The 26167-nt window shown below is 39.7% G+C and overlaps 1 protein-coding gene and 1 non-coding gene across 15 annotated transcripts in view; one reads left to right on the top strand and one right to left on the bottom strand.

The window, feature by feature from the left end:
• LOC119548186 (mitogen-activated protein kinase-binding protein 1) overlaps positions 1-26167 on the bottom strand; it is a 68160-nt gene that overhangs the window by 1722 nt on the left and 40271 nt on the right. For 2 of the 14 annotated variants that reach the window (XM_037855305.1, XM_037855302.1), the window contains exons 3-19: positions 11233-11324; positions 9206-9449; positions 8933-9142; positions 8185-8604; positions 7401-8123; positions 6087-7339; positions 5702-6027; positions 5493-5635; positions 5170-5214; positions 4107-4218; positions 1309-3867; positions 1020-1115; positions 798-943; positions 652-727; positions 517-591; positions 256-456; positions 44-197 (exon numbers count right to left, since the gene is read on the bottom strand). In XM_037855305.1, the coding sequence (XP_037711233.1) occupies positions 44-197; positions 256-456; positions 517-591; positions 652-727; positions 798-943; positions 1020-1115; positions 1309-3867; positions 4107-4218; positions 5170-5214; positions 5493-5635; positions 5702-6027; positions 6087-7339; positions 7401-8123; positions 8185-8604; positions 8933-9142; positions 9206-9449; positions 11233-11324 (6875 nt within the window). Of the gene's footprint in view, positions 1-43; positions 198-255; positions 457-516; positions 592-651; positions 728-797; positions 944-1019; positions 1116-1308; positions 3868-4106; positions 4219-5169; positions 5215-5492; positions 5636-5701; positions 6028-6086; positions 7340-7400; positions 8124-8184; positions 8605-8932; positions 9143-9205; positions 9450-9895; positions 10108-11232; positions 11325-15026; positions 15839-26167 lie in introns of those variants that run through there. The other 12 variants (XM_037855307.1, XM_037855303.1, XM_037855313.1 and 9 more) reach the window with 10 other exon arrangements.
• Trnag-gcc lies at positions 4698-4768 on the top strand. Its single transcript has one exon. It is a non-coding gene; the product is annotated as a tRNA-Gly (tRNA).

Below are 26167 nucleotides of genomic sequence, written 5' to 3'. Positions count from 1 at the left end.
GTAGATGCATTCAGAACCAGCAATGGAAAGTAATGTATCCTACCGATTGGTGATGCTGCTTAGCATATTTCTGGACATGATAAGGGCGTTCTCAAGTTCCTTCAGCAGCAGCGAGTTCTTCAGGTTCGCATGCAGCTGCATAGCTGCCTGTGTAGTCGTGTAAAGTTTATTAATCACATTGTGTACTTGGGCTTCGGCTGTAAGAATATAAATAAATTAAGATTCTGTTTTGTGTATTATGCGATATGTTCTTACGATCTGTGCCCTCGAAGTCCTCCGTTGAAGTCACTCCACTTCGCTGTTTGGCAATTCCGCCCGGGCTGCCACTATTGTTAATCATTAGCTTGCTCTTGTGATCAAAGCCCAAATTTCTTGGCCTTGGTGGCACAATGGGCTTGTTGTTGACAGTGCTGTTGGGCGTCTCCTCGGAGCTAGAGTCGTCCTGCATGGGTGTGGCTGAAGGGGATTCAAAAATATTATATGGGTTTACAAGAAACTGGGATGAAGTGAACTAACCACTGCTGAAGTTTGGTGTCTTTCGACGATTGTTGTTGACATTGTTGATCTTGTTGCTGTACTGGCGACTGGCAGCTATAGGTTAAGTAATAGATTATTATAGGTTGATTTTCAATATTAAACATTATAGTATACCAATGGGTCCGTTGCTGCGTCCCTGTCCGTTGCTGGCACTACGCAAACGATTGCTGTCCTCTGGTTCGGAGTCGCTCTAAAAAAATGATATAAATAGTAATTTTTTAGAATAAAACTGATTGGGATCCCTAATCGGTAAAACTTACACCCTGATTGAGAACGTTCATTGAGTTGCTGGAGGCACCCAGTCCGGTTTTGCCCTGCAAACTGTTCCTTTTGCTGGCCGATCGCGAGACATTTCCATTTCGGTGCTGGACCTGCGGCTTCTGTGGTGTGCCATTCGATTTGCCAGCTATAAAAAGGTTTAAGAAATAACCAATTAGATATTTTGAAAGTATAAACATATATATAAGATCGAGGGTGCTTACGCTTGCCAAAGTTGCCCATGTGCAGGTCGCTCAGCGAGCAGGCGCGGCGTATGGAGGACTCCTCGATGGGCATGGGATTGAGCGTTTTGGGATTGCCTGAAAAGTGGGTCACAAATTAGTTTCGGTTCGGGTCATGCTGTTATAATATTTCTTGTGCTAGGATATCGAGATATGGAGGGGTGGTGGCCAAAAAGGGTAAATAAAAACTATTAAATAACTGTGGGTGCGCAAATGAAGGTGGCGGAAAACTCAAGAGGCACAACAACCAAGGCGGAAATGGGGCTCAAACCTGGCTCCATCCTCAAAACAACAGTGGGTCCGATGTCATCGTGATCGGTGCTGTCAGCAGTGATCTCTGGACTCGCTGTATTACCGCCCTCATCATCGGCTATCACTTCTTTGGCCAACTCGACACCCTGGCTATTGTAGATGCCAGTGAAATCGGTGCTCTCCAGAACATCGGGCAAGCTGCAATTCCTCCGGATATTTCTGGCATAGGCACAAAGATCCGAGGCATCTCTGGAGGTCAGCTCCTCATCTTCTGTGGGCTCCTCCCCTCGGGCCAGCATGTCAAAGTTCATGGTCAAACTCTTCACATAACCCTTTTCCTTGGCATTGCAATTGAAGGGCCTCAAACGCGATTCGGTGGCCAAACGTATTTGCTCCATTTTGTTCTCCTCCATGGCGATTAGCTTTTCAATAATATCGATCTTCTTGGCTATATTCTGGCACTGATGGCTAGTGGAGCCGCCTGCTCCTTTTCCCTTCCCACTTGCTTCTTTTCCCCCTTTACCGCTGATTTTCCCAGCATTGTCTAGGTTTTTCCTGTATTTTTCCCGCTCTTGTTGGATCTCATCTACCACTGCCTGCAGTTGGGGCTTGGTATAAAGTTTAAGAGTATGCATATTTTCCAAATTCTCCGGGGCATTTCCGTTTTCCGCGAAATACATTTCAAAGCTGCGCTCACCATAATCACTGGGCAGGCTGCCCACCTCCATTTCCGGTGGTTCTTCCTCCCTGGCCTGCCTTTCCCTCTCCCTTTTGGCACTGGGCGTATACTTGATTTGGGAGACTGTATTGAAACGCACCGAAATCTTTGGCCTGTTCTTCTGCCTCACACTGGTGGCTCTTCGATTGCTTTCGCTGGTATCGAAACGGGAGACTTTCTTTAGGCAACTTTGGGTTGCCGAACCTCCGGCCAGAGCCCCAGAACTCACTGAACTTCTCATCGCCGGCCTTCTCTGCTGATCCCTCTCACGTTGCTTTTCCCTTTCAAATTTTTGCAAATTATGCTCAAATTGCTGGACTACACTGGCAGTTCTGGACTGGGATTTCTGCTTTTGCTGTTTCTCCATGTGGCTCAAAGTGCTGATTAGATTCTGTGGTTTGGCCGGCACTGGGGGCTTGGGTTTAAGGGGTTTCCTCACAAAAAGATTATTTCCCGATTGCATGGGATTCGAGTTCCTTTGCTGACGCTGTTGGGCAAAGTCCGTACTCAAAGACTTGTTAACACCTGAGTTATATTGCTTGTTCTTCGAGCGCAGAGTGGGTATATTTTCAGTGGCCTGAACCTGAGCTATTCTCGGATATGTCTTCGAACTGGGCAGTGGCTTTAGTGGCTCCAGATTGTAGCCGGTGACATCGAAGCTATCAGTTGTTGTGGCATGCTGTTGTCGCATATAGTAATCGAAGCTGCCATAGGCATTTGGGCTATTCCCGTAGGACTTGGACACTGGTCCATGGATGATAAAGTTCCGGATGCCAGCATGACGTTGCTGAAGAACAGCCACCTGAGTTTGCGGGTACTCCAAAGGAGCACTCTGACAATCACTTTCGTCGGATAGAACGCTTTCCAAACTATTACAATAGCTTCCAGGTCCATCGCCATCGGAGAGCAGGGAGAGTGACTCCTGACTTTGCTGTCCGGTGAGGAAGAAACTGGCACTGGAATGCCGTTGCGTCTCCAGAAACCGGGCCTCATCCAATCTCCTCTGGCTGGCGGCATATTGCTCAGGTTGCAGGATATCCGAAAGAGATACTTTCCTCTCGCATTGATAGAACTCCCTGTAAACGTAATACTGTGTGGTTCTACCCGTGGGTGTGGAGTCACCAGTGGAACCCAGTCCACCCAAGTTTCGCAGATTCGCTGGCATCGAGTACGAAGCTGGTATACTGGGTTCATCCAGGTCTCCATACTTTCGGGTGATCTCATCAATCATCTTTTCCGTATCAGCATGGATCATATCCAAAATGGTTCTTGCATCATCTGCATAAACCGAATGTCTTTTGGGTTCACCAAGTAGAGCTCCTCTTTCATTTCCCTCCGCGGACCATTCTACCTCTTCGTGGACTGGAGATACTGGACAGGATTTGTAGTGTTTTAAAATACTGGGAGTACGTCTATTATTCCCAGCTGGATTTCTTTTAGCCCTCTGTTGTTGCTGCTGCTGCTGCTGCTGTTGGTGATGATGTTGCTGCTGCTGGGAATGTGAACGCATCACAGATGAGGATCCCGCTGCACATCCACCAAATGGAACCCCAGGAGGCGGATGGATCTGATGAACACCCACATGATGTGGATAAGGAGGATAGTGCTGTTGAACCTGTCGCATCGTCTGGAAGTTCTGTTGCAATTTGGATTTCGGTGCGGCACAATTGAAGAATTGTTGCGAAGATGGTGGAGCATAGTGCTGATTTTGCTGCTGGGTTTGGGGAAGTTGCTCCTTGGTTATTGGATATTGCTGCTGCTGCTGCACTGGTTGCTGATGTTGCTGCTGGGTATTTGGAGATGCAGCAGTTGCTGTTGGGTTTTGGGAGCTAATACACTGCGAAGTGTCATGGGAAGCAACTAATGGGGTTAGTCAAAATATCGTTTAAGGGGCATAGTATTTATCAAAAATAGTATTGCATTACATTATTTTTTACCACAGAGATCGCAAATGGGAGAGCAATATTTAGAAAGAGATAGACAACAGAGAGAGCAAACAACGGGAGAGAGAGTTTTTGGTTATATTAGCCTACTTTCCAACTTGGAGGGGATTTCAATTTGGTTTAACTGGAGGGGTTCCCTAAGTTCATATGACTTACCCGGCTTCGTGTAACGCCCTGGTCCTCCGCCCGCATTCCTCGATCCATCCAAATTGGCAGCCAGACTCAGGTCCGATATGCTATGGCTTCCCCGAAGGGGTCTATGGCCTACCTGTGGATCAAAAATGTATTATTAGTCATGGTTACCTATTTCCTAATTTTAATTAGTACTTTTAAATCAACAACAACCGGTTTTTTGTATTAGTCAAAAACAAAATGTAAATGGTGCATAATTTATGGGAAAGTAAATAAAGAAAATCAAAACTTGATTTAATTATAAATTATTTAGAAAAAACGTATTTATTCACATAGTGACCCTCAAAAAAATGTTATAAATCTAAGTCTTTATAATACATAAATGAACGGCTGATCTTTGAGTGAAGATTTCGGTTTGAGTTAGTGGTGTGAGTGGTTTTCTGGTTCCTCAAATTGCTTGAGTGGTGTTTAATGGAGTGAAAGGGTGAGGGGCTTTGCACATCTTTAGCTCATTCGGGTTATGTGACCAAGCAAGTTTCTTTTATAATCGCTAGTTTGGGCTATTTATAGAAAAAGTCGAATGGTGTAGGATGTTGATTTTCCTTACTTCACCAAGCATCGGTGGTTCAGTGGTAGAATGCTCGCCTGCCACGCGGGCGGCCCGGGTTCGATTCCCGGCCGATGCAAAACAATTTTTTTATTTTTAAACAGATAAATATTTTGTATACTTTTAAAGGCAAACATACGTTTTGTATTATTTCTTGCAAAAATAATTGTTGTATTATTGTTTATTGTTAAATAATGTTTTTTATTAGAATACCTTTTAAGGTATTTAAATTCGGAAAAAGGGTTTAATGTTATTTAGTTTAAGAGTTTCAAATGTTACTTGTTTTTAAAGGTATTGTTTTGTTCAAATAATTTAAAGAAAATGTTATTTTTTATGGGTTGAATATATATAAAGTTTCCTTGAGTGAATGTAGTGCGTAGTCTTTCTCCCGTTAGTGCCAAAGCATTGTGAAAATATACAAATCTGAAGCATCATTAGAAAAGCGAAACTTTCTTTAGAATCCAACATAAATCGGCTCACCTCGGCTATAGCATTCAACCTTGTGTTGCCATTTTTGCGCGTTCCCTAAACACACAAAATCGGGCAGGGGTTTTATTTTTTGTTTTTTTGGGTGCATGTGTTTTTGGGGTAGGGGGTTGGAGATTGGAGGACAGACCAGACACCAAAAACAAATAATGGGACACATATAAAAATACAGAAGAACAACAAAAGAAAAACACAAATTAAATGGGAAAATAAAAGTGGGGAAAAGAAAACCCGCGAATCGGAAAAGTCTGCAATGAAAGGCACACTCAAACGGAAATATACCGAGAGAAAGGTCATCCCTGACCCCCAGCACTTACATTCTCCAGTTGCTGCTTGACCTTGTTGATGACCTGCAGCAGCTCCTCCTTTTTGGTGCTCGTATATGACTTGGTGATGGTGGGCGGTGCGGCCACGCTTTTTCCATTTTCCGTATTGTGCTTGGCACTGATGCTGCGGCGACCTGGTAAAACGAAATATCCAATTAAATCCATAAAAAAGTTTCCTTCAAGGTGAAATGATATCTTACTGCTGCCACCCCGTTCCATGGGCGTTGTTAATCCCGGTCCCTCGGGCAAAGCAGCATGCAGGAAACTATTGCTGCTGCTCTGGGGGAGATTTTCCGAGCTACCGCCCAGCGTGGAGGCCAGCGAACGTTCTGCGTTTTCGGCACTGGGCGTGGAGCCCTCGTCCTCGGTATCCGAGGTTCCTGTTCCGGTTCCGGTGCTCGCCGTATGCGAACTTCCATTTCCGCTGAGCGCCGAGGTTGTAAGTTGAAGGCCTGTCTTTTCAAACTTTTGCCGGCGCACTGATTTGCGCAACTCATCCTCGTTCATGGCCGTCACCTTGAAATCTCTGCAAGAAACAACCAGATATTACTAACTGGAATTTTATATTTATTTGTAAATACTTACGTTGGCGTGCTGGGCGCTAGGTTGTTGTAGAACATTCCATGGTCGGAGCTAGTTCTCTCTCCATCGGAGATATCCTCTACATCTCCATCGTGATCATGGGTGTGGGTATCGAACCGCAGACCCGGCTTCAACCGTTTATCCGGCAGCTGGAGTCGCTGTTGGGCAGGTCCAGAACCCGTTGACATGGCACCATTGGAGGCAGAAACAGCCATCGAGGAAACGGAGGACACAGTGACCACCGTTCCATTGTTGCTGCTGCCGATGAACTTGAGTTCGCCCCTTCGCGTCTCCATACCGGAATCGATGGAGGAGTCCTCGCTCAAGTAGGTTTGATTGTATGTTATGTCCTTGGAAGAGGCACTATTGTAGTCAGAAGTCTGGACATTTACACCGCTATGACCACCTACAGAGGAAACGGTTCCCAGGGGACTTTCCGAGTTGGAGCGCAGATCATCGGCCGTTTCCAATTGTGTGCTCCTCTGGGCCCATCTGCCCCTGGCTCGGGGTGCCAGTCCTGGCATCTGTTGACTCGGCGATGAGCTCAGATTTCCCATCGATGAAGCGGCATGCATGGCAGGTACATTTGTGGATCCACCACTGGGTGTGGGTATGGACAGGGCTCCACTATCCGAATCCGCTGCTGCTTTTCGCATCGCCCACTGAGGCAGTTGTCCCACATCCGAAAACCTCTCAGCCACTCCAAACTTGGGCTGCAATTGCGGCTGCTCTATTTCACTGGTTGGTGATTCTAGGGCGATACCATCCGGTGGTGAAATGGAAGCCAGGGGTCGTGGCAACGGAGCATGTCCCGATCTGAGACGCTGTTGTGACATCCTCGCCTGCATTGTTACTATCATATCGTGTGGCACTTGCCAGATAAAAATACAACCATCGCCGCTGGCCGAGATTAAATGGCGGCAGTCGTTGGTGAACTTCAGACCTGTGACCAGCTCGCTGTGACCATACATCCTCGCCATACACTCACTGGAGTAGTAATCGTATACAGCCAGGGTTTTATCCGTACACGAAGTGGCCACATAGATGCCACTGGGATCGAGGCTCAGTTTAATCAGACTTCCTTCGTCCGAATGGGAACCCTTAAAGGTTTTGGTTTGCTTGGCATTCTGGGTTCCGTAGACCCGCACATTGCGGTCCTGGCAGGCGGTCAAAATGTGCTTCGCATTCGAGTCCACCTCCATGTCATACAACGTCGTCTTTCCAGAGGTGTTGGTTCCCCTCATGAAGATGTTGCCCTGTGAAAGAAGGAGAGAGGTTTAAGCATATACACCTTTATAATATAATCACAAGACTCACCTGAAAACTCCTAAACATAATGGATTTGTCGGCTCCGCAACTGATCATCTGGAAATTGAGTCCAGCACCTACAAACTTAATCGAGGTGATTGAGGAGCTGTGATCATCCAGTGTTTGTAGCAATAAATAATTTTGGGCCACATCAAAGACATGGATCAGACGATCCCTACTGGCACTGGCTAGCAACTTTCGGTCGATCCGCTCATTGGAATACTCCAGACAAAGCACCTCCGACTCATGAGCTTCGATGGTGGTGAGTAGGCGCAGATTGACCAGATTATACACACGTATATTGCCGCACCGATCACCACTGGCCAGGTGTTGCAGTTCCGGACTGATCTTGATGCAACGCACACCATTCCTTCCATCATAAGAGGAATTCCCAGCCTTATCGAATAGCGAAGATCCCTGATCCTTGATGAACTGCAGCTCCTCGTCGCTGTACACAATCTTCAGCAGTTCCTTGGAGTAGATGTTCCTTCGATAGATATCATTGTTGGTGCATCCATCTAATCCCCAGACGCGAATCGTGTCGTCCGAGGAGCAGGTGACGAAGCACTCCTCCGGGAGAGTTTGCGACGGCTCCCGCTCCACATTATATGGCACTGTCTCCACGCCCCAGATGCAAGTGGAGTGGTAAAGGAACGAGTGTGACTTGCCCACTCGTGAGATGTCACGCAGATCCCAAATATAAAGAGAGTGATCGTTGTAAACGCAGCTTACCTGGGGAAATAAAAATTGGGATGAGTATTTAAATATTTTTAAATTATTTGTAACGCCATACCTTGCAACGCTGTTCATCGAAAACCATGGCGATGCAGTCGGGAAACTTGGCCTGCTGCGGCACCGACATGATGTGGTTGATCTGAATGCCCTGGGCCACATCCACGCCCAAGTAATGAGTTCTGGGCAGAGTGGTCACGTACTCCAGCGTGGCCGCATTGAAGATGCGTATGATGGACTCGGCGCAGCCCACCAGGATGAATCTCTCGTTCACGCAGATACAGTTGGCATTGGTGGTGCGGCACTGCACCCACTTGTCCAGCAGGCGACGGGAACTAAACTCCACCAAGTGTCCTTGCCGCGTGATGGCGTACGTGCTCTCCGCACAGATACCCTTTCCGCAGGCCACCGCACAGAAGTCGTTGTCCCGCAAATCACCTAGAATGGCGCTCCGTCCCATCAGGGGAATGGGATCCTTGTACTGCAAAATGGGATGTAAATCATTAGCTCTTGACCTTCAGCAGAAAGTGGTTCATAAAATATTCAAAGCAGCAGAGGGCACTTCCATGAGATGTATTGCTTCTATATTTTAAAATTTATATACAAATTATTCAGTATGTAGAAACATTAAGGCAATATATTCGGAGTAGCAAAGCTTTTATATTAGTACTAAAAGTTAAAACAAAATTGATATGTCACAAGGAGATTATCTTTGGTTTCAAAGGAAAAGAGTTTATATAAAAAAAGGTCTAATAGTCTAGATAAAAGGCAAAATTCTGAGTTTATCATTTACAAATTGAAGGACCCACCTTTCTTCCTCCCTCCAGATACCAGTATTTGACATGGCGATTGCCCACGGTGACAAAGTAGCTGCCATCTTCGGCAAAACACACGGCCGCCACCTTGGAGCTGATTTTATTCGAGGCCATCTTGAGGTTGGCCCGCCAGTCGAACACGTTGACAATCATGTCGTGCTGGGAGCCCACCGAAACCAGGTACTTGCCAGTGGGCGAAAAGGCCTGCGGATAATTGGAGAAAATTATTAATTAATAGTTTATTAAAAAAAATAAAAAGGAACTCACCACACAGGTGACGGCGTATTTGTGGTCCACAAACTCTGCAATAACATTGCCGCCGCTGCAGTGCTCCAGACTTCCGTTTGGAGTTTCCAGCTCCCAGACTTTGATCGCCGGATTGATGCCACACTCGCCGGTGGCCACATAGCGACCGCATCGCGAAAATGCCACGGATGTGAATGCTTTGCGGGAGGTGTTGACCAAGTAGGCCTGTGTCTGGCGCTTCGCGTTGAACAGCACCACCGTGCAGCTAAAAATTAAGGAAAATAATATTATTTTTATAAATTAAAAATTATAAATAAATATATTTAAAAGTTAGGATTGCATCTACTTATCTTAAGCCCACATACTCTCATATTTAAAGATTTCGAATACAAATTAAAATAATCATTCAAAAAACACAAATATGACTAATTAGTGGCATTGTTATTGCCAGCTGCTAAGAATTACTTTGTTTATATTTACTGAAAGCATTGTGTTACGTTGATGATTAAATTTCAAAGCATTTAGAATGCTAAAAATGATATCGCATTTTAATTTAAAAAATTTTAATCGCCTGTATAATTCATCATGACTGTATAAATGACGATTACCAAATAAAATAATGTATGTAACAATAATATAATTAATTTAAAATACATTTTGTAGAACCATGAAATAATAACTACCATATAATATATATTATTTTCTTTTTACCTAATCCGTTAATTATTGTTTTAAAAGTTTTTAATCCTTCCACTCAGTGGTATTTAATCTGTGGGCCACGACCACTTAAATACGTCCTTGACCAAGGCAGGCGGTAAATGTTGGTTACACATTGAAAATGCCCAAGGATGTAGGTTCTGCTCTGCTTGGTTCCCTTTATTTTTCCACCCCACCACCTTCAACCTTTTCCTGCCCCCGTTTAACCCTCTTACGCCCGAAGCTAACTGCCTGCCCGCCTGGCTCATTATTAAGCTGCTCTTTGGCCTCCCCGGTTTTATTTCTGTTGTTTCTACTGTTGCTCGGTTAATGAGCGCATCACGCCCACATCTTTCACTTAGGGTTTATACACTTCTAGATGGTGTATAGTAAACTGTGATATAAGATTTGTTGGGTAACTAAATAAACTATAGGATGTACCCAACATCTTAAAAAATTCTGGCAAAACTCATTGATTTTTTATGATAATAATAAATAATTATATAAAAAGCGTTCCTTTTATGCATATTACTTCTTAGACATTACAGTGCATTTAAAGTTCGCTCGTAGTCCGCGCAAAAAATTTACCTCAGCATTTTCTATTTATTCATGCTTGCAAATGCTACTATGCATACATGTACGAGCAAAGAAAAAAAAACTTTTGCATCGCAATGGAAGCGTAAATGTGCCCTTTTTGTTAATGCACATAATTAGTAGAGTTCCTCGGCTTGATTTACTATAATTGAAATGTTGTCAGAATAAAGAAACGGCATTTAAGCGGGGGAAAAAAAAGATTCAGATTTAAGAGGATAAAATAAATGGAATAAATTGACTTTTTGTTTTAAATTAATTGGCAAGGATTTTCGTTAAACCGAAAAATCAACTGTCATGGCGGTTAATTTCCTGCCGCATTCCATTATCTCTAAGCCTTTGTTTAACCAATCTGTCATTGATAATTACAATTATTCAGTTTATTACGTATACGCCGCGTAATAGCCTATTGTGAGCTAAGCAAATATTCAGTGGCATATGCAAATCCTCTGCGGAAAAACAGCAATCGCGTTGACATTATGTCACTTTGGCCTCTCCCATTTTCCCCCTGTGGCTGTCACAGATTTTCCTCGTCGAGATGGGAAAAGTGCAGGCATGTGCGACAGTTGAAGAGAGATTAAATCAAACATTTTCATGGGACTTGTTTTTTTTTTTTGAGACTGGCCAGGCAAATTTAAAGCACAAAATTTAACGGAATTGAATTTTACCCTGAGCCAAAAAGGAAATGAGTTGCATGTTCTGATGGTTTCCTTTTTGTGCGCTGTTGGATACGTAATATTCTTGAGATATATGAAACTTACCCAGCTGGATAGGCCAGCAGGCCGCTGACTGGGGATACATCCAAAGCCGCATTGCTGCACACAGTCAGGCCCAAGACCTTTTTGAGTTTTATCTGCAAAGAGGAAGGAGTACAGCACAACATTAGATATTACATCACATAACTCGGGGTTCCAGTTTATTTGCTAAGTATTTCTACCCATTTTTTCGCTTTCGGCAAGGTCAGAAGCTTGTGGAATATTTGCCTAAAATACAAACCCAAACGAAGTCAACTTGCTGTGTGAATTGTTAACGCATACAATTCGCACATTTATCATGTTGTTTACATACGAACCCAGCCTTATACGATTTACATAAACATAAACAACAGAAATTGCCTCAGCATGTTAACATGATTTTCCAATGTTTTTTGTACGTTTTTCATAGATAGTTTATTAACAAGTATTGTTATGTTTTAAATTTCTACATAAGGGGCGAAAGCTGGTTTTAAATTTTTTTATTAAAAAAAAAATAACAAGGTTGCTTCCAAAACTAAAAAAGAAATGTATATTTAGTTTCTGGTTTCTAAAATATATTTACACTTGTTACCTAAAGAACCCTAATGATTTCATTCATTAAAACCAAACAAATATGGCTCTTTGTGTTTCGATTTGCCTTTTTGTATTTAAATGCCGCCTTGTTACGCCTCGCTAGAGCTTCACCTTGATCTTGCCCAAGCTACTTATAAGTTATTAACAAAAAGCCATAAAAAACTAAAACAATTAAGGGGCGTATAGCTCAGAACACAACAGGTTGAGTACTTCTAGCTATGGCAAAACAGAAAACGATACTAAATAGCAAGTGGCAAAGAGAAAAGGAAGTGCAAGTCAACACTACCGCATTGGAATCGAATATTGAATATAATATATGATATAAGGCGGAACCCAACAGTGGGCGATCTATAAGAAGACTGTGTCAACTTTGGCATGCTGAGAGCATCCGAAAGATGCTTGATTATAATTCTGCGACGCAAATCGTCGAAACGCAAACTCGGATTCCGATACAAAGTAAACGAGAATACATTCCGGCTGAGATCATCTCGAAGTGTCAGAGAAACAGAAACAAAACAAAGTAGCTCCAACGTTTGTTTACTACGAGCATTACTTTATTGGCTTGTTTCACTTAAGCGAATCTCGAGCCACACCAACGCAGCCTTAAAAATCTATATTTTAATGCATAAGGTCGATCTATGGAACCGGTTTTTTAAGACTTCACGCTCGTTCCTCTCCCGCATATTTGCATTTTTAATGACACTGATATGCCGTGAAATTGTAAACAAATTTTCTGAGCATGACTAAAGTATAGTAACAATGAAAATTAATGCTAGCCATGACTGTAAAATTATAATCAAAGCTTCCCCCAAAATCATGACCAACTGGCATCGATTTCGTTTAAGTGAAAAATAAAAAAGAGATATCGAGGGAGCAAAGCAATTACGGGGCGTATGCGCAATCAAATCCGTGAGTTTGATTTCAACTGACGAGTTTTATTCGTTTTCAAAAGATAATTAGGCAAGGCTTAACCAGGGAAAAAAGTTAATGGGTTTTAATAATTTCGAGAGATTTATTTTCTTGGAAATGCTTTTTTGATTAGCAGATTTTAGTTTCTAGTCAAATAATTGGTAAAAGTTGTAGTTCGATATATTTTTTTGCTTCACTTCTATTATGTGGATGTTTTGATTTTCTGACATGTATAAAAGAGTATATTTTATTTGTTTAATTTTTGATTCTTTTAAGTCTATTAATTAAAAAAAAACAATCCATCCAATTTTCATAGAATTCTGTAAGACCTTGTCGGTATTTTACAAATATTTTTCCTACCACAAAGAGCTGCCGCAGGTCGAAAGGTATTTAAAATTCCATTTATTTTACACATTTACTTTTTTTTTGACCAACGGAAGTCAACACACGCCATCCATCAAAGCTTAATTTGGGTGCTGCCAAATACAAAAGAGCCCTCACAAAAAAAAACTAAGCCAAACAAAGCGAAATTCTTTTGTTACATATTTGGTGTAGTAGCGAAATTTATGTCCATTGGAATAGAACTCAAATTTCCATTTTGTGTGACAGATGCGGCAGTCAAATGATAATTAATTATTATTTAACGAGTGACGAGATCTTGGCCATGACCAGTGAGTAAAATTGGCCAAGAGGCCCGAGGCGAATCACTTTTCGGTCAAGTGGCTTTTGGCCCAATGCCCGCAGTTTGTTAATGAAGTGCCTCTGACTTTACTGGGTCTGCTGCTTATTGTTTTGGCCAAGTTCAATGCACGCAGCTGTTGGCTGCAATTGTTGGCCAAATTCTAAACCCAACCCACATGGTATTGGCGGTCTGAAGCATTTCGGATTTCTGCCCACAATTCGAGCGAATAAAATAAAGGCCACAAATAAGCTGAAGCATTTCCAGCGGACAGGTGTCAACCAACAATCACGCAATGAAAATGTTTACCTTAAGGCCACAAAAAAATGCAAATTTAAAGCCCTCTTCAGTGAGAACAAAACTTGACTGCAAATTAAGGGAATTTGTTTGAGCGGGGGCGGTTCCATTTCTCCATTACTTTATTAATATTTATATTTGAACATGTTCATAAATAATTATATTTAATTCAATCAAGACTCTCTGTGGAAAACATGGCATGCAGCAAATTATTAGTTTGGTTACAGTCCAGCAGCCAAAAGCCCATTGGCGCCTCAAACAAAAGCCAGGCTTAATTGCCTACAAGCTTAATCAATAAATAAATAGCCAAACAGGAAAAGATGTTCATTAAGAATTTCTTGCATAATTAAGACATGAGTTATTGAAAGGCTGATAAAGTCAGCGACTTTTGAGCATGGCTTTATCAAATGAATATTAATTCTTGGCATAAATAAATGCTAAATTTGTGCAGCAATCTTTTTTGTTCTCTTTGGCAAATAGAATTTCTGGTTTTGTCAGTTATTTTTGTTTGCCCTACCACGTTTCATGCATTTCCAATTGGCTTTCATCGGCTTACTCGGCAACTGAGCATGGCCCTCATAACAAAGCTAAAAAATAAAAACATGTACACATAAAAAAAAAAAACTAATAAAAAGTTTTACGAAATGTATCATTTAAAACCCTCCTAAATTTGTGAAATATTTTTAAACGGGTTCAAAATTGCAAACTCTGCATTTTCTATAATTTTAATTTATTCTATATATTTCTTTCTGTGTATAAAAAGATATACATACAAATGGCAGCTAAGTATACCTTAGATACAATCGTATCCACAAGGCGCTTACGTGAGCAAAATGTTTATGACTATGAAAACCAGCCAAAATCCAAGCCAAGCCAAGAGATTTTCAATAGAACAAAATCGAAATAAGCTGGATTTTTTTCTCGTTTCAAATACAATAGGACTGGTATTTTTTATTGAGATTCCTCCTTTGAGTTTTAGAAGCTGCCGACATTAGCTAATTGCCTGTAATTACCCTGGGGGCACAAATCGCGGCAGCTCGAGCTCAAATGGAATATATACACTTATGCCGGGGCAAAAACCACAAAAATCCATTACAAGTGCGGAGACAAAAGTTTTGTAGCGAAATGAATCATGCGGTGGAGTCCGAGATACCGAGAGTGGGTAGAAATCTCATGGATATATGTATCTAACCATGTCCAAACGGATGTTGTTCTGGCCAATATGCAAAAGGGGGGGCTAGAGCCAGTGAAAAGCCAGCGAGAACTTGCTTTCTTAACCCACTAAAATGAAAGTTAAAATGGAACCGATGGCGTTCCGTTCCGCAAAGTGGGCGACCTTTACCTCATAGGCTGCCACATCCTCCTTGCCGTAAATGGCAGTTGGCGATGAGTTTCGGGGGGCGAACATTTCTCAATCTCTTCGAAGGTCCTTGACGACACACAACACCACATTCCTTGGTAAATATTCACTTATTTAGTTAATTGCAAATCTCGCTTCCACGTTATCTTTATTTTTATGGCACATTTGAGACAGAGACGCCCACCAAAAAAAAACTTAAGGCTATAAATTCGTAATTGTTTTTGTTCAGTTTGACTCTTTTTTTTGGGGGCGTAGTGGTTTCGTTTTTCGTATAATTAATAATACACTTTAAATAATACTTTTTACTGTTTTTTTTTCTCTTTTTTTATTTCGTTGCTTTTCGGCTCTTTTTGATGACTAGTCTTTATAGCATTTGTCTTGTGTTTCTCTGCTTTATGGTTTTTGCGACTTTGCGTCAAGGTCGTGTTGGGTGTTCTCTTTGTATCCGTTCGGTTCGTTGTATCTTTCAGTACTGCGGTATCTATGTATCTTTTGTTTCATACCACCGTAACTGAACTATAATTATTTATTGTATTTTTTCTTAAATTTTTTCTTTGCGTTTCTTCAACTTTTGTGTAGTTGTTCATACAAAATTCGTTGCACGTTTTTCGCTGGCTTGCTTGCTAATTTCTTTTTACAACAATTAAAGCGTCGCCTTTGTAATTATTCAAAAAATTGCTTGTCGTTTGTGGTTGTTGTGACTTGTTTTATACTATTTGTTGTTGTTATTATCGTTATTTTTTTTTTGTGTCAGCCGTTGTCGCGTATCGGTTTTTAGCGCGGCTCAAATGAAACTGGCGAGATTTCAACGATTTCAGCACGTCGTCGCCGATATCGAGTTGAGCCAACAGCCAGAGAGCTTGAGATATGACCAGAGATATATACAGAGAGAAAAATGAAATGAGAGAAAAACGCTCGTTTGAGACCTGTCCGATTGAGTATTTGAGCGGCACGCACACCTATCTGTTAGATACTCAGTCTTCAAGCTCGAAAATTTGCATATTTCACGATGAAACAACAGAAGAAACACGTTTCTGGCCCCAAGTCCAAAATAGCAATCGCTGTTCTAACACGCGAAACAAACTATTCAGACCACTTGAAAACGACTGCAACTTTTGTGCGGGAGGGCCAAGAAATTGGTGGCGGGTAGGGGGGCTAATAAGTTTTAAAGCACGCTAAAACAATTAATCAATTGCCGCTAGTTTTTAGCACCCACGATCGCTTTAATTATTTAATAATCTGCATATACACAGTGGAAAGTTATGGCATCTAAAGTCTGTCTGCACTGCCCACCGTTTGCAATAAATTCTTGGAATTACCGATTTGGTGGGCGTACATGTTGTTCCCTCCAAAAGCCGTAAAACAAAATTAGGCAAATCAACAGCAGGGCTAGTGGCTGAAAATTACAATGAGAGTATCTGGGGTCAGCCAAGTGGAACACATTTACCACTGCCATGCAGATAGTTAGATACGGATACAGATGACTACAGATACAGATGTATATCTGTTTATATGGTGCTGTATGGATTGTTGGGGCTGCTTCTATGGTCAAGATTCAGTCTGTGTGGCAAAAGCTAAATAAAGCCATTGCATTATGCACTGACTATTTGCAGAAAATATGGAAATTGCCGCTTATGACTTATGGACTTAATTGACAGTATATCATTGTGAGTTTTCACATGGGGATGGATTCGATTCGAGAACTTAATTTTTCATTGGTTTTTTAAAGCCTAAAATGGAGGAGTTTTCATTTTATTTAGCATTTGTTCTTGACGCTTATTAATAATTTGACTATTTTATTAATTTATAATAAATATTTAGAACATTTAAACTGGGCTACTTGGTATTGAACCATTTAAAGCAAATATCCCAGGCTTTTTTTTTCTTTTTTCTCCATAAATATCAAATTGTTATCCCCACTCACATCACTTTGAATATTTTTGATTCAAGTGCAATCATAAGCTTAGCCATTGCACAAAGGCCAATCAAATAGGTAGCTACCTTTCCATAAACAACTCACCAAAACACACACAAACACTAGAGACGACTGAAAAGAAAATCAATTTGCATAACACAAATCAAGTGAAATAATCAGGCATCAGTCGAGAGAAAAGAGACAGAGGTTGAAAAACCAAACCGATGCCCAAACAAAATCCAAACTTGAAACGCACTGCACCACCGACAGATTGACAAACAAACAAAGCACAGGCAAACACACAGCACACTGGAAAAAAATGCACAGTTGACAGACACCTTCAGTTTCACCCCACCCCGTTGTATCTCTGTATGTATTTCCCTGTGATCCGAAATTGTGCAGCCAATTTCTTTATCTTGTGCCATGGCCAAGTCGCAGTTCGGCGCTAGTTTATGGGGGAAAGTTACAACCGACTTGCTCTGACAGATGCTAGGCAGATAGATATAGACGGGGTATTCGGGGGATTCCCGGGGCATCGGGGGATCCGGGGCTCAACTATCTGGGTATCTGTGGGTCCGACCGCCTGCATGCGCCGCATATTCAAATGAATGCAGACTGCTCATTGTTGCTGCTGTTGCTGCTTGGTAGCCGTTTGTTAATACACAACGAGAAATGTTTACAAATACTACAATTAGGTAATCTTTTAACATTTTTGAAAAGCACATTTATGAATCCATTTAATTGGTTTAAAACGTTACCAAATCTTGTTTTTTAATATTTAAATTACAAATTCTCATTGATTTTAAGTCGCTAGTAAAGACGATGTGGAACTTTTCCTTAAACAAGAACTGTAAAAATATCAATCTTCAGATATAAAATCCAATAAATAAAAAAACATTTTTTCAGATGTGGAATATACTTTTTGGATTTTCAAAACACGTGGTAAAGTACATAAAGTGCCAAATAATTTTTAGTATTAAACTTAACAATATTTTTTGGTTAATGTAATGGTTCATGAAATTAGCTATAACAACAGAAAACTATTTAGGTCAAAAACAGAAAGCACCAGGTACAATTTTCTCGCTGTGCATCCGTGTTTGCTGCTGTGCCACTTGGCTGCCTTTTTCCCTTTGATTTGCGCCGTGAAAAATCGTTGGACTGCACTGGAATTACAAACTATCCATCCACAGTCTGTCTGCTGAGAGCTATTTATCGCCTTGCAATCCCACCTTCTTGCAATTTGTAATTAAAATGCCTTTTGCCTCATTGTCATTTTTGGATTGTACAATTTTCAAATAGTTTTTTGTAATGCAAATTGCCAATCGAATTACTTTTGTTCGGACCTGACCAATGCTGGAAATGAAGCCTTTGTTCGATTTGATTTGTGTGGGCAACTATAATCAATAATTATTATGATTTATTTGCATTGTTCTGGGCGTCGCAGATTAGATCTCTGTGGGCTAAAAACAAGGCAGTCTGTCAAATGGGGAGTATCTTTGGGGGATTGGAAATGAGTTAAGACCGAGATAATTTAGAATAATTACATAATTGGTCCGATCGTTAGGATTAGAGTAATCGGGAATGGTTTAATTACAGCAATAGATTTTAATTGCAGGCTTCACGTTATAATTATGTTTTATTATCAAGTTTTTCGAATGCTCAAATCCCATTCTTATTAAATTCCTAATTGCTCACATCTCTCTCAGAAATGTCTTGAAAAATCCATTGATCACTGATCAACTTAAAAAACGACTCAACATTTCATTCCCAGCTGTCGATCCGTTCAATCAGCGCTCCAATAAACCCACTCAATCGATTCTGCTGTGGCGCATGCGCATTTTGTCAATCTGTCAATATCTCGGCAGCTCGAATTAAAAAAGCTCGCGATGAGGTAAGCTTGAATATCTGAGCAAATCTGAGTCGACTTGCTATCTGCGCCAATCATTTGCAGCCCCATTGAAACGTTGCCGACAATTTTGATTAATTGCACAGATTTGCAGCTAGCTGCAATCCAAAGTGTTACAACAACAGGTTGGCCATCAATCGATGTCCCACAATTAATTCGAAATCAATAAACCCATAAAGCCTAATCACACGGGGTGTTGGAGAAAAAAAAACATAGACAAGAAATGGTAAAAATAAAATATGAAACATAATTCAATAATAAAGCGTTGCAATTTACTGCGCACACCACTTGAACTACGTGACAAGCGTGATGGCTCTTGGCGTTTTCTTCGGAAAAGTCTGGGAAAAACTGGCCATAAATTTGGCAAGGCGGCCGAAAAGAAAACAGTGCATGGAAAGTAGGAAGAAAATATTTAAGGGGCCAGGTTACTCTGGGGTGTCAAAGTTGATGAAAGATGCTGCCAGCTCAACGGGCTCTTAACTTTAACTTTGGCTTTTAAAGGAGGAGTGTCTTTTGGGCCTAGGCATTTCAATCTCGAGACTGCATCTTTGGCGGCTTTAGTTGATTTGAAAGTTTAATCAAGCATTAGTGTTAGTTAAAAGGCTATTTTCGGTGTTTTTATTGCCTTTTTTTTCGAAGAGTTGTTGGTGGCACGTAGTGCACTCTGTAATGGCCGCGCAATTTGTCTAATGATTGCTATTTGTGCAAGTAATTTGCGAGTGCAGATCAAAGAGAGAGGGTTTTATACGGATGGAGTTGAAAGTCTTTTTATTCCGGTCGATTATAAGTGTTAATTATATGGCTAAACTTCCGAGAAGGGGGAATGGGGCTTAAAACGCTTTCGATGTAAGCTTTCTTTAATTGACAAACAAATCTGTGATTTGAATGGCTAAGTGAACGTTGCTGACGTGAGTTGAAGATGATGGAATGCTAATGTGTGGGCTTTAGTTGGAAACTACTGTGGGAAGATGGGGAAAATTGTTTAAATGCCAAGAGACTCTAAATACATTTCCTATAAAAATGTAAAAACAAAACGTTTTTAATATTGTATATGCTTTGAATCTTATTTGAACATTTCACTTTTGTTTATACTTAAAAAAATTTAAGTATTTGATTGTCATTACATTTATTTCATAATATTGCCATCATAGATTTCTTTTGACTATATATTTACAACTTTCATGATGCTTCTCAATTTCAAATCGTCATCATAATGACCCCTTAAAAGTATCGATCTCCATCACAACTTAGCCCTCATTATCTCACTTCATTTGTGGTCGTTTCATTTCCCTTTTGCATATCAATTTCCCAAGCCAAAGACTTAACCCATTACAAACTGATGGCCACATTCAAGATATTAATTACATAATGCCCGAGCCAAAACCGTAAAAATATCAATTTCGTGTGGTCACAAAATGCATTTTAAGATTTAATTATATAGAGAGTGAAACATTTTTATATACCATTTTGTTCGTGCTGTGCTTCATTTTTATGTACTGCTAAATGCTGCAGAGGAGTTGTGGTCGCTGTTGTGAAAACCACTCGAAAAAAATGCGTTTCAAATTGAAACGAGGAGATACGCCCACAAACCGACGAGATACAGATACATGCGATTCCATATGTTATACAAAAAAGTCTCGGGAGCTGCAGTTGCAACGCACTTAACCAAATTGCTACAATTTGACAAATAAAAAAAAACAGAGTACACCCAAGCCAAAAGTGTTGGCTCTAATAACAAGTGTCAGTCTGTCAGCTGCCAGCCCCCAAAATCTGCCCACAGTTTGTCTTTTCTGTTTTTTATTTAAATGCTATTTTTTTGCATAATTTTGTTGGGGTGATAAATATTAAGTACTTAATTTTGTGGTATTAAAATGGCTTTATGACATTATTTATAATTTAATTAAAAGTCGGCAAAAGCATTGAAGAGATTGATACATCATTTCCGGCATTTCATAAATTTAAAATCAGCCAGATGCCAAATTCTGCCCACATAACATTTTTTGCATGAACGTATAACCACTCTTTAAGCAAGTTTAAGAATTTGAATTGATATTTATAACTTATACTTAGAGATTTAAAAAAAATTTTAAGAGCATTTTCTTATTCGACTTGATTTTTATCATCGAGTGAATTCAACAATTTTCGCTTGACCAAAATAAAATCTATGCGAATCGTTTTAACACCCCTAGACATTAATACGCCTCAGCAAAGTCTAGTTGCTTCTTTGCTTCCATATCTGAATCTCTTACAAAAAGCCATAAAATAAAGAAACGGGAACTTATACATATCTAGTATATTTTAAGCAGTCTAAATTGTAGTGCAAAAAGATAACGAAATAAATTATGGCCAAGTGTAATTTAGCATTTTTTTGTGTCGCGATTTTTTGCATGCTTGTTTTTTTTTTAGTTTGTGTTTCTCATTTCCTGAGCTCATTAAACAACTCTATAATTCACACCCAGACAGACTTGAGGGAAAATTGTCTTAGTTTATTAAATATTATTAACTTGCATAACATTTTTGAATTTATGAATATAAATCCAAATTGCTCGGGAAGTTATTAAAAATAATGTATCTCACTTAAAACTGAGTAGAGTAAAATTATTTAAGATATTACTAACAAAGGAGGTCAAGCAGCTCCGAACAAATAAATTGATCTTTTAAGCCATTATGATTTGTTGACAATCTCAATTGGTATATAAATGTTATGATATCATAGCTGATAAGGGAGTTTATAAAATAATACTTATACGACCCGTGGTGCGGCAGAACTTTAAAGGAGGAATTATACAGTAGATAAAAGTTATTTTATGATGGGAAATGTGTTTAAATTTAGAGTATAATTTATTATTTTTTAATTGTAATTTTTATATTTAGAAAGCTTGCATAACCATTTCGTAAGAGATCCCAAAAGTATACACTATTTATCAAAGAGGTTTTAGTAAGGTAAATGGTTTTGTAACACACCTCAAAAAGAAATTAAATATTTTAACATTTTGTTGAAGTAAAATACATATATAATTGGATGGCTAACCGCAACTATTTCTACTTCAAAGACAAATAATCTAAGACCACACACAAAAGACCACATCAACAAATAAAGAACTTTTAAGCTATGCAAATTTCTGAAGACAAAGAAAATAACATATGGACCTTATCTAAAACCATAGCCATGCCATTTAAATTGATTACTCATCTGGGTCAAAAGAGATGGCAAAGAAAGAGTCCGTGCTGGGATTAAGTTACCAATTCTTCAATGAGCCGTAAACAACAAGATTTAGCAACCTCAATTTACAATTTACATATGCCGCTGCAGCTCTCTTTTTACCTCGATTTTTTATCTGCATTTGAGTGGGCGTTCCGATAAATAAAGCCAACAAATTGTTATGGTTGCTTGTGATTATTTTTACAGCATGTTAAGCAGTATCCAAGTTTTTTTTTGGGTCGGACATGACTACCAGGTGAATGCAATTTGGCAGCTCAACAAGGTGAGAAAAGTCAGCGTCTTTGGAAAAAATCAATTACATTCAGTGGATTTTCCTTAGCTAATAAAACTGTCATGTTAAGCCCGCAAGTTAACTTGAAAATGAATAATAGAAATATAATTTTGATTTATGATCGAACTCAACCCGCTTAATACTCAACAAAACGGTTAATAGAAAGCTCAGATTCAACTCGAGAAATGTTTTATTTATGACTTCTGCCGCACGCAATTGAACCAAAAGCCAAGAGAGAAATAAAAACAATTTCGGTTAAGTAGAGGAACCACTCAAGGAACTGACATCATCTGCTGAGACAGCAAACAAAAAGCTTTTTGCGTCTCAGAACCAAAGAAATCTTATTAGAAATGCATTTGCAAGGCCAAAAACAAAACCTGAACCGCCAACAGTCAAGCTAAATTGAGTCTCAACTAATTCTTCACTTGGGCTTCACTCTAATTAATAAATCAACCTGTTGACCAAACAGAAAAGCGATACAGGAAGGCATATAAATTATAAGAAATGAAAAATAAGAGACTTTTCCATTCGAATTGTGGGCGTCGGAGGCAAATGGCTTGATAAAATGATAAACACTCTATTATCACCGTCAAAATGCAAATGAATCCAACATCTTATTTTTACTTAACCTTTTGCTCGAGGAATTCAATCTGTCAAACGAAACGAATATAAAGTGGGCGGCCGAAAAATTGCTTTTCTTATAAATATCGTTGAACTCAGACTGTCTGGCGAGGTTTTCGGTAGCTTCGTAAGATACATTATCTGTATCTGAGAACAAAAACATTTAGGAGTGCCCCGTACATCAATCAATTTGCTAATCATGTGGGTTGTATAAAAAAGAAAGAAGACAAAAAGCTGGGTACAAAGCAGAAAAAGGTAACGAAATAAAAGTAAATAAAAGGTGTTGAAATCAAAATCCAAAATTTATGGGAGGTTTATTTTAATTAAATAAGGTATCATTATCAAGTGCTTTGTTGTTAAATTTTACTTCTTCTTAAGGCAAAACTCTACCCTACCAAATCATATTTAATAGCTAAAACGTGAACCCCCATTTGTTTACCTACTTATCGCACCATATTTATGCGAAGCATTTAAACACACATTTGCCCACAAGTCTAGGCAAATTTGACAACTTTTTTGCCACTCGCCGGTCAGACAACATTCTCGCATTTCGAACTTCAAAAGTTTTTTGCCGATTGACTGTCACAAATCAAGTTTAAGTACAGCAACAAAGCAAAAAACTAAACAAAACTATGTAGAATAGTAAAAAAAAAGTGCCGTCAGTGGGCTGAAACAAATGTAATTGCGCGTGTCGAAATGTGGAACAAAAAAGCCACGAAACATATACATATAGATACTCTGTCAGTCAGCCAGCCTACAACTTTTAGATTCTAAACTCTTGATAAATTTATTTGTCTGCGGGCGACAAAACAATTGAATATTTTTGCCGGCCGGCTTCAACACAATTTAAAATGCACAACGCAACAGGGCGAAAAAAAGAAATACAAAATAAAACGAGAATAAATGCTGGCTGCATTTTGAAATTACTCAGACAGGCAGAAAGACAAGTGTTAACTACGTTTTCATGGTGCGGTTAACGTTCAACGATCGCGACTAGAGGAAAATGCCAAGACGTGCCCAAAACCCAAAGACCCTACTCACCCTTTCCCCATTTTCCTCGATTGCATAAAACTTTTCCGGAGAAAGAGAGATAGAGTGGAATAGAGTCAAGTGAAGTTTTCAATCTGTCGGGATTGGGCAAGAAATGCGGTTACAAAATATTTCACCCATCAATTTGGCGGCTTTAACAAAGTGTGTGGAGGGTTTTACATCTTGACGCTAGTAAAACTGTCAAGCTGACAAGTGGCCATCAAGTGGGTGGAGTTGGGTTGAGTGGAGACGGTAAAAAGATTGTAAGGGCCAGTGATTGATTATTGAAGGAGTTGGGGTTAACTTATAGCTGAGCTGGGAGAAAGAAAAATGGGAAAATACCTTATATTTATTATCCTCATTAAATGCTATCATGCTTATTAAATCAAATCATTTCCTACATCGAACAGCAACAAAATAAATATAAATCACAATAATTCTGCTTATCGATATAAGTCATTTGCTTAAAAAGCTAATACAACTGTTTATAGATCCCTAAATAGTTTTTTTAAATTACTCTTCACATCTCTCGAATATTATCTCTCACCTAATCAACCCGCATTACGTATACCACCCGTGCTCCCCTTTTATTTCCTTTTGCAAACCATTTAAAAATAAATGTTTAAGTCATCTCCCGCCAGGCAAAGTTCTTACCTCATATCTTAACTTCATGGCTTATCGTAAATAATACAAAATCTCGATTTCATTCCGACCTGCACTCGTTCCAGTCGGGTTATTTAAATTCAGCTGCGAGCCAAAAATAAACAAATGACGATAAGCATAAAAAATCACGCTCCGGTCTGATATAGTTAGTGGTATATAGTATAAAGAATAATTCCTATTTGGTTAGGCAATGGGCAGGGAAAAAAACTAGTCACGTTTTTCCGGTGCTCAATGCCAAAGTGCAAAATATGCAAATCTAAGATCGCAAAATGGGGGTGGAGATGGCGGGGCAGTGCTTATAAAGGGTGCCAAGAACTGGCTTCAAAAAAATAAGGTATGCCCAAGAGATATATATTTATAATCGATGGAGTGATGGATGGCTGGTTGAGCAATAGGTAAGCGAGGTTAAAAGGAGTAAGTAATGGTTGCCATTATTTAAAGGAGTAATAAATTTTAAATAATATATTTTTATATGGTTATAGAATGGAAAAATCACTCCAACTTTCCTACGTTTTCTGGATTTTTTTCCGATATGCTTGAGAAGAGCTTTTTTCCGGGTCAAAAATAGTTTGCTACGCTTGGTTGCCCTAAATTAGACTCAACTAACATTTGCACCCGCATGTATAAATAAATAAAACGGATTTTGATACGCGAAGTTCTTGGTTGTGGCTCAGTTCATTGACACTTTTCTAAAAACTTGTTATAATTTCATGGGTTCTACACCTCAGAGCCCCAACATACCTACATTAAACTTCTCTCCCAGTCTGTCTGTCTGTCACTTGCGGGCTCTAACTGTTTTGCATTGTTTTATGGTCAGCCTGACTTTTTGTTCACACATGGGAAACAAAGCCATCAAACAGCAGAAAAATAAAAAACAAAAAAAAAGGCAACTAAACACGGTGTGCTGCAACAGTTTCCATTTAATGAAAGGTGTGGAACCACAGTGGAATTACGGGTACAGTGGGTCACCCATGTGGGTTAGAAGTTGCAACACAGAAGTGCCTGAATCGCTAAACACCGTTGGCTTATTTAATGTCACAGTTACACGATCTTTTCTCGTTGATTTGGTAATGCAATAAAGAAATGTGCGTTACTCTTTCACTCCACAAAAAAAAACGTAGAAACATGGACAAAAAAGCCACTGGAAATTTATGTGCGCTCTACATAATGCCCTTGTAATTAGCCTTTGGGCGATTTGTCAGCCCAACCACTTTTGTCACGTTCTCTGGGCCAAAAGTCGTTCAAGATGGTGATGATGATGTTGTTGAAGTTGCTGTCTTTTGGGGCCTCAAGCATGAAATTGCCGGGCATGAAACTATCGTGAGTTCTTTGACAGCTACAAAAGATGTATGCGAAGTGGGTGTCAATTGGCAGCTAAGTTGTCTCGAAAGGTTTCTTATAAAATATGTAAATTCCCTATCAATAACACGCACAAGTTGCAGAAGCAGTTGTCAGTTCATGATATGGATACACCTAGTCAGAAAATTCCTGCGAA

This window comes from Drosophila subpulchrella, chromosome 2L (genome assembly GCF_014743375.2).
Source record: "Drosophila subpulchrella strain 33 F10 #4 breed RU33 chromosome 2L, RU_Dsub_v1.1 Primary Assembly, whole genome shotgun sequence".
NCBI lineage: Eukaryota > Metazoa > Arthropoda > Insecta > Diptera > Drosophilidae > Drosophila > Drosophila subpulchrella.
This window is presented reverse-complemented; position numbering and strand designations above follow the sequence as displayed.